The sequence below is a fragment of the Brassica napus genome, chromosome C8 (genome assembly GCF_020379485.1).
Source record: "Brassica napus cultivar Da-Ae chromosome C8, Da-Ae, whole genome shotgun sequence".
Lineage (NCBI taxonomy): Eukaryota > Viridiplantae > Streptophyta > Magnoliopsida > Brassicales > Brassicaceae > Brassica > Brassica napus.
In genome coordinates, this window is record NC_063451.1 from 370,931 (window position 1) to 383,723 (window position 12,793).

Here is a 12,793-nt window from a genome sequence, read left to right on the forward strand (position 1 = left end):
ATTTTCCCATTTTTTTTTACTTTGAAATCTTTTTTCAAGAAATTCCTAGTTCTCCAGCCATAATTAGAAAATAAATACGTGCACCAAAGTGTAATGGGTCCCATAAAACGATGGATCCAGTTACCATATTTGTTCCAAATTCATTGAATATCTAGATTAAATAAATAAATAACTCGAATAAGATATGATTAACAGGATGGCATTGGCTCATTGATTACGATATTTTAAAGAGACTCGAATATTTTTCTTCCCTGATAATGCAAAAAAAGATCACGGGACACGACACGAAGGAGTATATCTTTGAAACATGTAATTGTCTTAGAAAAAACAAACAAGGAGATAACGATCAATTTTTCTTTTTTAAAGACAAGATGAAAACAAATTATTTAAAAACATCAAAAGAATCAAATCGTTCCCGAAATAGTAATATTCGAACTTATTGATTTTTCTTTTTTTTTTTTTGAAAATTTGGATGAGAATTGGTCAAACCTGGAGACATATTTCATAAATGGTGTTTCCTTTCTCATCGCACCATCTTTGTATGCAATCTCTGTGCGCAAACTGATCAAACGAAACAAATCATCTTTTCATACTGACAAAATAGTTTTACAATAAAGATAAGCTTATTTCAAAATTGAGATGTTGATATTTCGATACCTTGAGGGTGCCTGAGCAAGAACAAGGAGCTTCAAAGCAGAGCCGGACCTGAGTTTTTCGGGGCCCTATTCAAAATATAGATGAACTTATCGTAGTTTTGATAATAAAAAACAGCATCGAAAAAATTATAGAACAATAAGAAAAAAAGAACAGTCTAAACATAATTAATCTTCAAAATACAGTACAATAGTTCTAAAAACACACAACAACGGTTCTACCGATTTTGAAAAATAACTCTTCTTGCAGTTTTTTCAGCAAAATCATTCATCAAACTTTCATAATTGAGATTTTGAATTAAAGCTTTCTCAATCGATAACATAGCCAATCCGTTTAACCTTTCCTGTGACATAGTAGATCGTAGATAAGACTTTATCAACTTCAACTTAGAAAAACTTCTTTCAGCTGAAGCAACTGAAACAGGAATGGTGAGCATTATCCTGTAAGCAATCCATATACTCGGATAGCTATCCTTCATTCTCTTCAAATAATCCAGCACTTCTACATTCTTCTTGAAAGTCTTTGGCAAAACTTCTCTGAAAATTTTGATTTCCATGAACAAATCATTCCCATCAATATCAGAATCTGCTCCATGCTTAAGAAAAGCTTCAAGGTTAGAACATTTATTCTTCAAAATATCATCGCTTGTTGAGTTGAGCTTTCGTAGACTGAACAAAAACCCAAAAATATTTTCATACTCTTTAAATTGTTCTAACCTTGTTTGGAAAGAAACAATAGCTTGGTCCATCATTTTGAAAAAATAATTGATTCTGAAATCATCCTCCACACTTAGAACCTGACAAACATCATCACCTTTGTCTCGCTCTTCATCAAAATGAGTTTTCCTTTTAATAAGGCGCTTGTTCCTCTTGTTAAACATGGGTTCAATATCCATAGCAATGGCAATTTTTGAAGCTTCAGCTTTTGCTTCTTGAAATCCCATTTCTCTATACTTTTGGAAAAAAGAAACTAACCCCTTTAGCTGAGCAATGGCATCATCGATATCAATATCTTCAGACTGTAGCGTCTTGCTCACAGTATTAACAGCAAACAGAACATCATACCATATAACCAGACCAAACAAGAACTCAAACCCTCCAATTCCATGTGTTTCACTTATAGCAAGACATTCAGCATCACTCCGTGCTCCTGGATCCTCACTGTTTTCTGCAAAGTAAAGTAAGACATCTCTGATTTCTGGAGCTTTAAAACGTATAGCCTTAACGCTTTCGAGGTGACTTTCCCATCGCGTATCTGATAGCGGTTTAAGCGTGAAACCTGCCACCATTTTTCTGTACATCTCCCACCTAGTCGTAGAAGGGTGGAAAAAATTATATAAACGCTGGATAATCCCAAAGAAAGACATCGCTTTATCAGAAGATTTAGCAATATCACAAATAGCCAAGTTCAGATTATGACAACCACATGGTGTATAAAATGCTCTCGGAATGATATCCAACAATCTCTTCTGCACTCCTTTGTTTTTTCCTTTCATGTTGGATCCATTGTCATAACCTTGTCCCCTGACATCATTAATATCCAGCTTCAAACCAACCAGTGTATCACATAATAGCTCAAAAAGCCCTTTTCCTGATTTATCTTCAACTTCGAGAAAGGTAAGAAAAAATTCTTCAATCTGAACTGGACTCACTGATATATCCACACATCGAATAATGAGAGACATTTGCTCTTTGTGGCTGATATCTGGAGTACAATCAAGAATAACCGAGAAGAATTTTGCCTCTTTAATCTTCTTAATGATTATTAACTTGATTTCAGAACTCAACATTCCAATCAACTCATTCTGAATTTTGTAGCTGAGATAATGGTATCGGGTTTCTCCTTTGGTGATTCGCCTGATGTGCTCCCTCATTACAGGATCAAATTTACCAATCATCTCAATATTCTCCAGAAAATTTCCATTGTTCTCTTGGCCAATTTTGTCATTAGATCCCCGAAATGCTATATTACTCTTAGCCAAATACTCCACCACTGAAAATAATCTCAGTAAAAGCTCCCTCCAATGATTCTTCTCTTTTTCGATTTCCTCTTGGACACACTTATCAATTGTCTGATTCTTTTGCAGCCTCATCTCTAGTTCCATCCACTGGCTCATACACATAATGTGATCATGACTGGTTTCATGTTGGCTCAGCCTTATTCCAGTATTATTCCAATCCAGAAATCCAATGCCTGCTAGTTGAGTAGTTTCCTTGTAACGGGTGAACAACTTGCAACAAAAACAATAGATCTTGTCGAATATTGTTGAATAAACTAACCAACGCCGGTGCTGCATATCTCCATTCTTCATGATCCTTTTGTAATTTCTATGTGAAAAGTGTCTACCACTTTCATTTTTGGGGAAAATATAATCTTCAGATGGTAGTGGGAGAGGACCTTTCTCAACCAAATAATCTCTTAACTTCTGGTCAATTTTTCTCCAATTTCCAGGATCCATAAGATCAAAGGCTGAATCATCTTCTTTAAAATGCTCGTCCGCTGCATTTGAGTTGACATCTTCATCATCTATCTCAGCTCTATCCCTATTCTCTTCTTGATCATGGTTTCCATATCCAGTTCTAACCCCATCAACCTCATCATCTGGTTCAGATCCATCAACCTCACCAGTTTCACTACTATCCTCACTAGTTCCATCAACCTCATGGTCCTCATCAGTTCCAAGCAATGCTGATTTCTTAAAATACTTTAACAGAGAACCTGACTGAGACTTCACTAGTTCTTCTACTCTTCTTTTCTTTGCTCTTTTTTTAGCTCCAGAAAGGTATATTCTTGATGCACTCATTTTTTTCTGCAGGATGAAGATATAAAATTTAAAGATTGTAATTCAGTTTTGACATTATAAAATTTGACTATTAAAAACCTTCAAACCAAAACGAGTAAATCAATTGAATTAGAGATGAATAAACAATATAAGATTTGTTAAACGAAAATAAAATTTGATTTTACCTAAGAATCAAAAGACAAAATCTCTGGTTTTCTTATGAACTTGCTTTTACAGAGAAGGGAAGAAGCTGAAAAGACTGTCTCGTAGCTCGTAAGTTTCCTTTGCTGAGTTAAAATATGATGCTTTTTACTTATTTAAATTTATTATAATATTTACAATTCTTTAAATAAAAAAAATAGAGATATCTTCAGACTTACGTGCTAATAATGTTCGTGACATGTATTTTATTCTGTCACTAGAAACCAAAATTTTACTTTTTAATTTGACTTTGCACCTAAGATTCATATATTAACATTACATACAAAGGAAAAAATTGGAAGTGGGGGCCCCATGAGGTGGGGGCCCCATACGGATGTTTCGCGAGATTGCGTACAAGCCCGGCCCTGCTTCAAAGTAGCTCTCGGCTTCTTCTTCGTGACAGATTCTGCAGCGTGAGAAATTTGATATTAAATCGCTAATATCTTCGATGAATAATATTACATCTCCCATCTCTGATCTCTCCGTCTCTGCGATTGAGTTTCTAAGCTCTGCTTTTTAAAAATGTTTTACTCTGTTTCTTGTTTCTCTCAGAGAACAACAACATATGAAAGAAAGAGAGAGAGAGAGTCCAACTTAAAAAGGTCTTCGTGATGAGTAGAACTGTAAACTGGACTGTCGGATGGGCGTCCATGTCTACATTTGGGCTTCCACTAATTTTATCCATATTTCCATGTGGGTTTTAAGTGGTCAGAATTTGGAAACCAATTTATCTATGGATTTTTATGGAATTGGGCAATGTGGACTTAGGTGGCCCAATAAAAAAAATTTCTAGGGTTTTCAATTTTGAGGAAAAATTAAAAAAAATTCATTTTTCTCTTTTCACGAAACTCGCGAGTCGGCATCTCTTTTGGCTATTGCGACGACGACGAAGCTCTCCGTTCTCCTCCTGTCCTCCGTCTGTTTTCCACTTCTCCTCTTGTCCTCCGTATGTTTTCCACTTCTCCCCCTATCCTCCGACCGTTCTCCACTTCTCCTCTCTTCCTCCTTCTGTTCTCAACTTCTTCTCCGTGACTCCGTCTGTTCTCATCTTCTCCTCCGGTCAGTTTCCATCCTTTGGGTTTGTTCATATTGATGATTTGTTTGAGATCTGAGTTGGGTTTTTTTTTATCTGAGATGGATTTTTGTTTGTGATCTGAGTTGGGTTTGTTCATATTGATGAATCTGAGATTGGGTTTTATGAGATTTGAGATAGGTTCAAGTTTACTGATCTGTACGCATTCAGTTTGTTTGTATCCGTTCTTGTATAGATATGGATTGATTCTTTGAGTTTCGTTCTATCCGTTTGTATTGCGTTTGAGATATGTAACTTAATGGTTTTGTTCTTTTGTAACAGGACGTTGGAGGTTCGAGTCCTTGACACTTGACAGACAAGAGTAGCTGAAGTGAGAGAGCGTTTCTGTAGTGACACACAAGGTAACTTGTCTCTTGCAAAACTGAATGTGTGTTTTATTGATTTGTTATGGGATATGATCAGCTGATGATTTGTTATGAGATATGTAGAGGTCATCGATGAGTTTGATGTGTTTTATGAGTTTGCTTGCTACTTTTATATGATTTAAACTATGATCAGATGTGCTTCTCACTATAGCACATATTTAAAAAACGAGTTATCATCACATTCTGTTTTGTAAAGTCTTTTATGTTCTGTAAAGTGGTCATCTCCTTTATCATGTTATCTCTTTTCTTGCCTTTTTGCTCTCCCTTAATTAATGCTTTATCTGTCACGCTTAATCTCCAACAATTATATTACATAATAGTGGTCATCTCCTTTATCATGTTATCTCTTTTTTTTCAGGATGAACAACGAGGATACAATGAATCTAAATGACGCAGAAGACTACATGAGTGGGGATGAGCTGATGGATGAAAACTCAGATGGAGATGAAGCAGTAGCAGTGGAGGATACTCTCATGAGCACAGCTGAAACCCGTGCCAAAAGAGGTAAACGCAGAACCTCTAGATGCTGGAAGCATTTTAGTATAGTAGGAGAGAAGTATCCAGATGGTTCGAGTGACGTAGTGTGCAAATTCTGCAAACACAACTACTACTTAAACCTGCGTAGGAGTGGAACATCTAGTCTTTTGCGTCATATGAAAGTATGTACTTTGAATCCTGTCCCTGGTACACCTGGATCTGGTAGGAAGATAGATCAGCTTGTGTTTCGTGAGATGATTGCAATAGCCTTGATTGAGCATAACCTGTCGTACTCTTTTGTTGAGTACTGCTGCTGTGCTTGATCCGAGGTTGAAGATTGGATTTCTAGAGTATTGCTTCACAACTCTAGATGCAGCGACATGTAAGACGAAATTGGATCATATTAAGAAGAAGTTGAAGAAGTTGTTTGATGTCTACAAGAAGAACAAAAAGAAAAACATGGCTAGAACTTCAGGATCAACTTCAGGAACTACAGCACAGACTACTTTACCAGGATATGATGTAAGATCGTTTCATTGCATTGCTCATTAGTGTGTTTATGCTTTCTTAAGGTCTGAGCATTACTGTTTTTATTTCGGGTTGCAGGCATACTATGCTTTCTTCTCACAGAACGCTGGTGGTAATGGGAAGTCAGCCTTGGATAAGTACCTAGAAGAACCGGTTTTAGACATGATGGCCTTCAAGAGTTTGAATGTTCTCTCCTACTGGAGAGACAATGCTAATCGGTTTAAGGAGCTCACATCAATGGCATGTGACGTCTTGAGCATACCCATCACCACGGTTGCTTCAGAATCATCCTTCAGCATTGGAAGCCGTGTATTGAACAAATACAGAAGCTGCCTTCTCCCTTCGAATGTCAGAGCACTGATTTGCGCAAGAAATTGGTTAAGAGGATTTGAGTCTTTAGACTGTAAGTTCTTGATCATTAGTCTCTGGTTATATCCTTAGATTTGTCTCTGGTCTTGTACTTGAAACTAATAATTGAATTTTCTTAGGTGATGAAGTGGATTTTCAACCCTTGGAGTTGGAGGAAGTTGGAGAAGAAGTTAATGAAACATGTCAAGTCTGAGTTCATGGGTAAGACTTGAGTCTGCTTGCTACTTATGCTTTCACATTGCTATCTTGTGTTGTGTATGTTTGAGTCTGCTTATACATTGCTATCTTGTGTTGTGCATGGCTAATTAATAACATTATCTCTTGATTTGGTGCAGGCAAGTGACATGTATGAAGTTGAGCACTTATGGAGTTTGAACTTTGAAGTTATGTCTTTAAGTATTTATGAACTGATGATATTTAAGTATTTATGAACTAATGCTATGTACTTATGAATTTATGGATGAATTTTAATCTTGTGAATTTATATTTGAATTTTTAGGCTTATAAATTGAAATTCAAAATATTCTTATATGGTTCTTAATGGACCCCATGGCAGTCCATATAAATATGGGTGTTAGTGGATTTGGGTCTTAATGAACATGGTCCTTAATGATAATGGTCACTCTTTGTCCACAAATAATAAATGGACAAACGGATATGGGCTAATGGACATGGACTCGCCAAGCTTACGGTTATAGTGATGAGTTGACAACTTTCTCTTTCAGTTGTCTTTGTTTTATTTGGATAACAATATCAATATTTTTTTTTTTGTCAACATATTCTTTTTTTACTAATATCTATATTCTTTGTTTATGCTCCTATAATATATCCTCATGTAAGTTGTAATAAGAATTTTCCAATAATCATTTTACTAATCTTGTAGATTTTTCCAGTGCTGTAATTTGTTTTGCCTTTTCAGATCAATATGACAGATGACTTATAAATTCATTTACATACTTGTATTACCTATATTGAGTTTTTGACAACTATTAAACTTGTTTACTAACAATCTCATAGTAGAATAGAATAAGTGAATAACCATGTAAATATATGATTCAATATGTATTCTAAAACTCGTACATGAGTTTAAATCATATATTTATTTTTAATCTATGGTATTTTGAAAATTATAGTATATATAGTTGCAGAAACACATTCATTTATAGTTTTATAATGAAAATATGGATGCACAGAATTAGAAGTTCAGATGAGCCAGACCCAGCCAAGAACTGAGCCACAAACAAGACCTATTCCTAGAAAAACAATCATGAAGACTGCCGCAAGTTCTGCTTCTGATGCGTGGACCGTTTTGGGAGCCATGATCATGAGGACACTAGTGAGATAGCCGTTGGTGAGGCCTAGCATGAACGTGAGAACAACCACTGGCACTTCTGTTCTAAGCCAATGCGGTCCACGTAGACACGCAGAGAAGAGAGGGTAAAAGAGAAGCCTAAGGATACAAGCCCAAGTAGCAGATTTAATATTCTGCCATAGATAGAGGGCGGTGAGTGACTTGCCAACGAAATCAGAGATGTTGTAGACTGTGATGAGCAAAATAGGATACCAACTCTGGAGAAGTTGGGACTTCAGATTCTCTGCTAGAAATCCTGGAAATATCGATAAGGTAACAGTATAGATTATCAGAACACCCGAGGCTGGCCACTTGATCTTCCTCCCAACCATCCATACTGTTAGATTTGAATACAAAGGTTGATGAAGACTAAGGTGGTGTTGCATCACTGGTAACTTGTATAGCACGTTACAGCAAAGGAGGCAGCATAGTAGGATGGTGGAGCTCACTATGAAGTAGCAATGAGCACTGGTTCGCATCCCCTGTGGTGTCTGTGGCAGCGAAGCTTTAGTCGTAATCCTAAGGACCGAAACTATAATACCTACCAAAAAGACAGAAAAATAGTATAAGATTAACGTTAATTTTGTTATTTTAAGGCTACTTGTTTAATTATTTATATATTGGATATTTTCTAAATAATTACTAACAACATAACGATAGCCTTTATCATAAGTGCGGTTTCGGATACCGGGTAAAGTGACCACCCCTAGCTTTATGTATATAACTATTTATTTTTATAAAAAAACTAGCCTCAAAATAGTATATATATATGGTGGTCAGAATCAAGTACGTAGTATGTGTATTATGCCATTTTTAAATGGAATTAAAAGAGGTTTACCTGAAGAGGCAGTCCCGGCAAAAATTGCTTGCATGTACTGTCTAGGAAGCTTTCCGGCTGAACCGATCAAACTTCCTCCGACCAGTCCATCAGCTAAACCACAGAGCACGACTGATCCAACCATCAACATATAAGAGATATTCTCATTCTTTTCACCTTTCCAAACCCAATCTATGATTGGCGAAACCATCATGGAGATGATGAACATGGAAAAACCCAAGTTCAACCTCAGTCTATGGCTCAACCTTGTGTTCCAAGTCATCATCAAAACCAGAACAAGGACCGAGCAACTCATGTAAGCCACGGTGAACGTCTTCTCCACATGCTTGTCGGGATACAAGTAGCCAAAGTAATCAACGGCAGTGATCAAAGCGTTCCATGGTATTAAACTACCAGCACCCAACAAGAAATGGATCACGTACGCCGCTCTATACGCGTCTCTTGTGTCGACTTCATCAACAATCACTTTCTCACCCACCATTTTCTCTCTCTCTCTCTCTTTTCACTAAGTTTGCAATCTAAGTTCTTGAAAACTTTCTGATGATGCTGGCTTCATTATAAAGCAAGGGTGGTGGGAGATTTGATTAGATTTGCTGTGATGTTTGGTGGTGGGCAAGACACACACGAGTCAGATCCTAACATTTATTATTATTCGGGATTGCGATTCTTTGATCATCAGAGCTTATATCATAAAAGAAAAAAAAAACTGTAGAAGGTCTGGTTGGTGGGACACAAAAACAGATGGGTTAGAATTAAAGTTACTACTTTGTGTGCATGACATTGGTCAGGACTTTCGTCCTTTCGATACCCTTATATTCCATTTACTGCATTAACGCAACAAAACATGAATAAAGAATGATCTAAACCGGTCTATACCGGAATATAATCAAACGACTTTAAACCGCCAAAATAAAACCATTTCAACGGAAACTAAGGACGTTGAAAGCTTCAAGGAACAACAACTTAACCGGAAACAAGAGAACAACGATCAAAGGCATATGTTGAGAGGCCACAAGGCGGCTAAACCTCTGCAAAGACTTTCTTCCTGTCTTCATCATCCCTGAGAAATCCTGACCGTTGTTACCGATGGCAGTCCCCGAGCTCCTCCCGCTTTCTCTAGCAACCAGAATAGGCCACCAGAGACTCCGACGATGCTCCCTCTTCAACCTCCTTATCTGACTCACTTCTTTTCTTATCACACTCCTAACCGCTTTCAGATATGAGTTCATGTCATGGTCCCTTTGTATGGTCCCGCTCGACCCGTAAGCTGATCTGTCGCTAAGGATATCCAGAGGATGCGGCGTGTTCAAGAAAACCGTTTGCGCAGCTCTCAACCGTTGTTCCTCCTCATCATCCAGCGATTCAAAACCACCACCGGTTAGAAGATATAAACCATTTCCTATAGGAAGTAGATCGTGTCCTGGAGAGAATGACTCATCCGGTTGGAGGATTAGAAGCTCCCCCATGGGAGAATACAACATACTCTGCTTGTTAAGACAAGGATGGCTACGGAAGTGTCCGTTAACAGCTTTGAGAAGCTCTGCTACATGGTAAGGGTAGTTACAAGAAAACGCTCTCGGGACAATGTCACGGTGCATTATGATGGCTTGGACATGGCTTTTAGGCAATCCTAGCATTTTAAGAAGACTGTCGCCTCCACATAGTACAAAGGGCGCACCAAATGTTATGACAGGGAGTAAAGAAGAAGCAGGTACTTCACCTCGAACCAGTAACATGAGGTTTAGTAATAAGGATAAGCTTCCGCCTAGAGAATGTCCGGTGAAACGGAACTTAGCTCTGTTTCCATGGGCTTTGATGTGGGCTTTGACTTCAGGTAGCATTTGTTCATACATTCCTTTGGCAGCTTCGTATATACCTCTGTGAACAATGGCACCATCATCGAGTTCCTCAAATTCAATTGGCTCAAAGAGAAGGTTTGCTTGCCAAGAAGCTAGAGATTCCGATCCCTACAATATAAAACATCATAAGAGAATGAAATCTCGAATTTGAACTTTTTGTTTTGTGTTATTTATTACCTGAATGACAAAGAATCTGGTGAGAGTTTGATCATCATCGCAAATAAACCAATCACAAGGAGAGGAGATGGTAAATTTCAAATCGTCAGCAACAGCTTGTTTGACATCTTCCTCAGCAGCAACAACACAAGTAACAGAGCTGGTTAAAGAAGAAGAAGATGACGACGATTCCTCCTCATCATCGTTTTTGGAGGAAGAAGGGAAAGGAAGAATGTTGGTGGTACGAGACTGAAGGTAAGAAGCAGCTGATGCAACAACCTCATATGCAGCAGACGCACCTTTGTTCTCCTCGTCTTCAACTTCTTCATCCTCCTCCTTCGGCTTGGTCTCAGCTGAAACTTGAGCCTTTAAAGCTAATTCTGTTTTCTCAGCTGACGAAGTTACGAATCTAAGGCCGTAATACTTGGAGAGATTGGCAGGCTGAATTAGAAAATTCCAGACAAGAGAATGATATATCAATACAACAAAAAACAATGTCGAATAATATTATGGATAAAGTTCGAACCTTGATCTTTGAAATGGAATAAGCCAAATTTCCCAAATAAGACATTTGGGCATAGAGTTTTGATTCGGACAAGGAGACCCTCTTGAGCAATTTAGAGAATGACTCTCTGTGCATCTGAAATTTGTTTTCTTCGTCACCATCTTCCAAAACCGAACATACACCGTCGTCTTCAGGCAATACAGCGTCGTTTAGCTCCTCCTCCTCTTCTTCTTCTATCTCTTCATCTCTCCACATAGAATGCACATCCAAGATCTTCAAAATCCAGCTCCCATTTCGCCTCTCCGTCTCCATTTCCACCGCCGACGGCTCCTCCTCCGCGATTGGCTTTCTTGAATCGCCAGAATCCACCAGAACAGCGTCATCCAGACCCAAGCCGCTTCGTCTTCTCGACGCGATTCCACCACCGCGGGACCAAAAGGGCGTCAATGGGTGTTTGAAAGAGGACCCAGAAGGTCTCCTTTTCTGCGATGCGTTTGCTCTCACTTCTACAACTCCTCCACAACCGCTTCCAACCGCTTTGATCGCTGGAATTACGCCGGGATTCAGACACAAACTATCCATCTTTTGTTCTGTTTCCTTTTTTTTTTTTTTAAAAGAGCTTTTATTATTGAATTTTGGATTCTTCTGATTCCCACTTCAATTTATTACTTCAAACTTTATAATTTCTTTGGGAATGCAAAATTCTATTCCACAAAAGATTTAGAACTCAGAAAATTTAGAAGGGGAGAAGAATAAATTGTTATTTATCAACCGAAGAGGAAACTTTTGTGTTGAGATCTTTCAATGCTATATTTTCGTTTCTCTTTAAAATAGAAAAAACACAAGACTTTTCCCTTTCTCTTCTTTCTTTGCGATATTTGTTTTTGTTTTGGGAGAAAGAAAGAATAATAAAAATGAAGAATTCTAGGCGAACCGAACGTCGTCGTTTACCATTACACATACATACGTGTAATACGCGTGACTTATCCATCCAACACGTTTTGCCCCACACGGATCCCCCATAAGCAATGGGATAGTCGACATTGGTTCAGAAATTTTGCCGACTTTCAAAATTTAATGTTTTTATAAAAGGCAAATGTCCAAAATAGCACATTTCTAAGTTTATATCACAAAAATAGCACTCAAAAACTAAAATGACCAAAATAACACCTTTCTAAGTTTATATCTTATCCCCAAAACCTCATTTCTCAATTCTAAACCCTAAACCTTAAACTCTAAACCCTAAATCCTAAACCTTAAACTCTAAACCCTAAACCCTAAACCCTAAACCCTAAACCCTAAACCCTAAACTCTAAACCCTAAATCCTAAACCCTAAATCCTAAACCCCACCCTTTAACTCTAAACCCTAAGTTTGTGACTTTTGATAAAACATTAAGTGCTATTTTTGTGACTTTTGACTTTGAGTGCTAATTTGGGAACAAAAACTTGATTTAGTGTTATTTTTGTATTTTTCTCTTTTATAAATGGGTATTTCATTTCATAAAGGGCAAATCTCCAAAATAACACATTTCTAAGTTTATATCACAAAAATAGCACTCAAAAACTAAAATGACCAAAATAGCACATTTCTAAGTTTATCCTTTGAAATTTTTA

General features: G+C 37.5%; 3 protein-coding genes across 3 annotated transcripts; all 3 read right to left on the reverse strand.

The window, feature by feature from the left end:
* Positions 1–336: 336 nt before the first annotated feature.
* On the reverse strand, positions 337–7,011 carry LOC125591782 (zinc finger MYM-type protein 1-like). The gene has a single exon (XM_048766628.1). It carries the CDS (start codon positions 3,455–3,457, stop codon positions 872–874), a length of 2,586 nt encoding a protein of 861 aa, XP_048622585.1. The 5' UTR covers positions 3,458–7,011; the 3' UTR covers positions 337–871.
* Positions 7,012–7,608: 597 nt separating this feature from the next.
* On the reverse strand, positions 7,609–9,240 carry LOC106399906 (equilibrative nucleotide transporter 8). Its single transcript, XM_013840351.3, has 2 exons — positions 8,659–9,240; positions 7,609–8,361 (listed from the first exon to the last, which is right to left on the reverse strand). Exons 1-2 carry the CDS (start codon positions 9,137–9,139, stop codon positions 7,673–7,675), a joined length of 1,170 nt encoding a protein of 389 aa, XP_013695805.2. The 5' UTR covers positions 9,140–9,240; the 3' UTR covers positions 7,609–7,672.
* Positions 9,241–9,383: 143 nt separating this feature from the next.
* LOC106398651 (phospholipase A1 PLIP2, chloroplastic-like) lies at positions 9,384–12,103 on the reverse strand. Its single transcript, XM_048766629.1, has 3 exons — positions 11,200–12,103; positions 10,695–11,114; positions 9,384–10,625 (listed from the first exon to the last, which is right to left on the reverse strand). Exons 1-3 carry the CDS (start codon positions 11,758–11,760, stop codon positions 9,579–9,581), a joined length of 2,028 nt encoding a protein of 675 aa, XP_048622586.1. The 5' UTR covers positions 11,761–12,103; the 3' UTR covers positions 9,384–9,578.
* Positions 12,104–12,793: the final 690 nt, after the last annotated feature.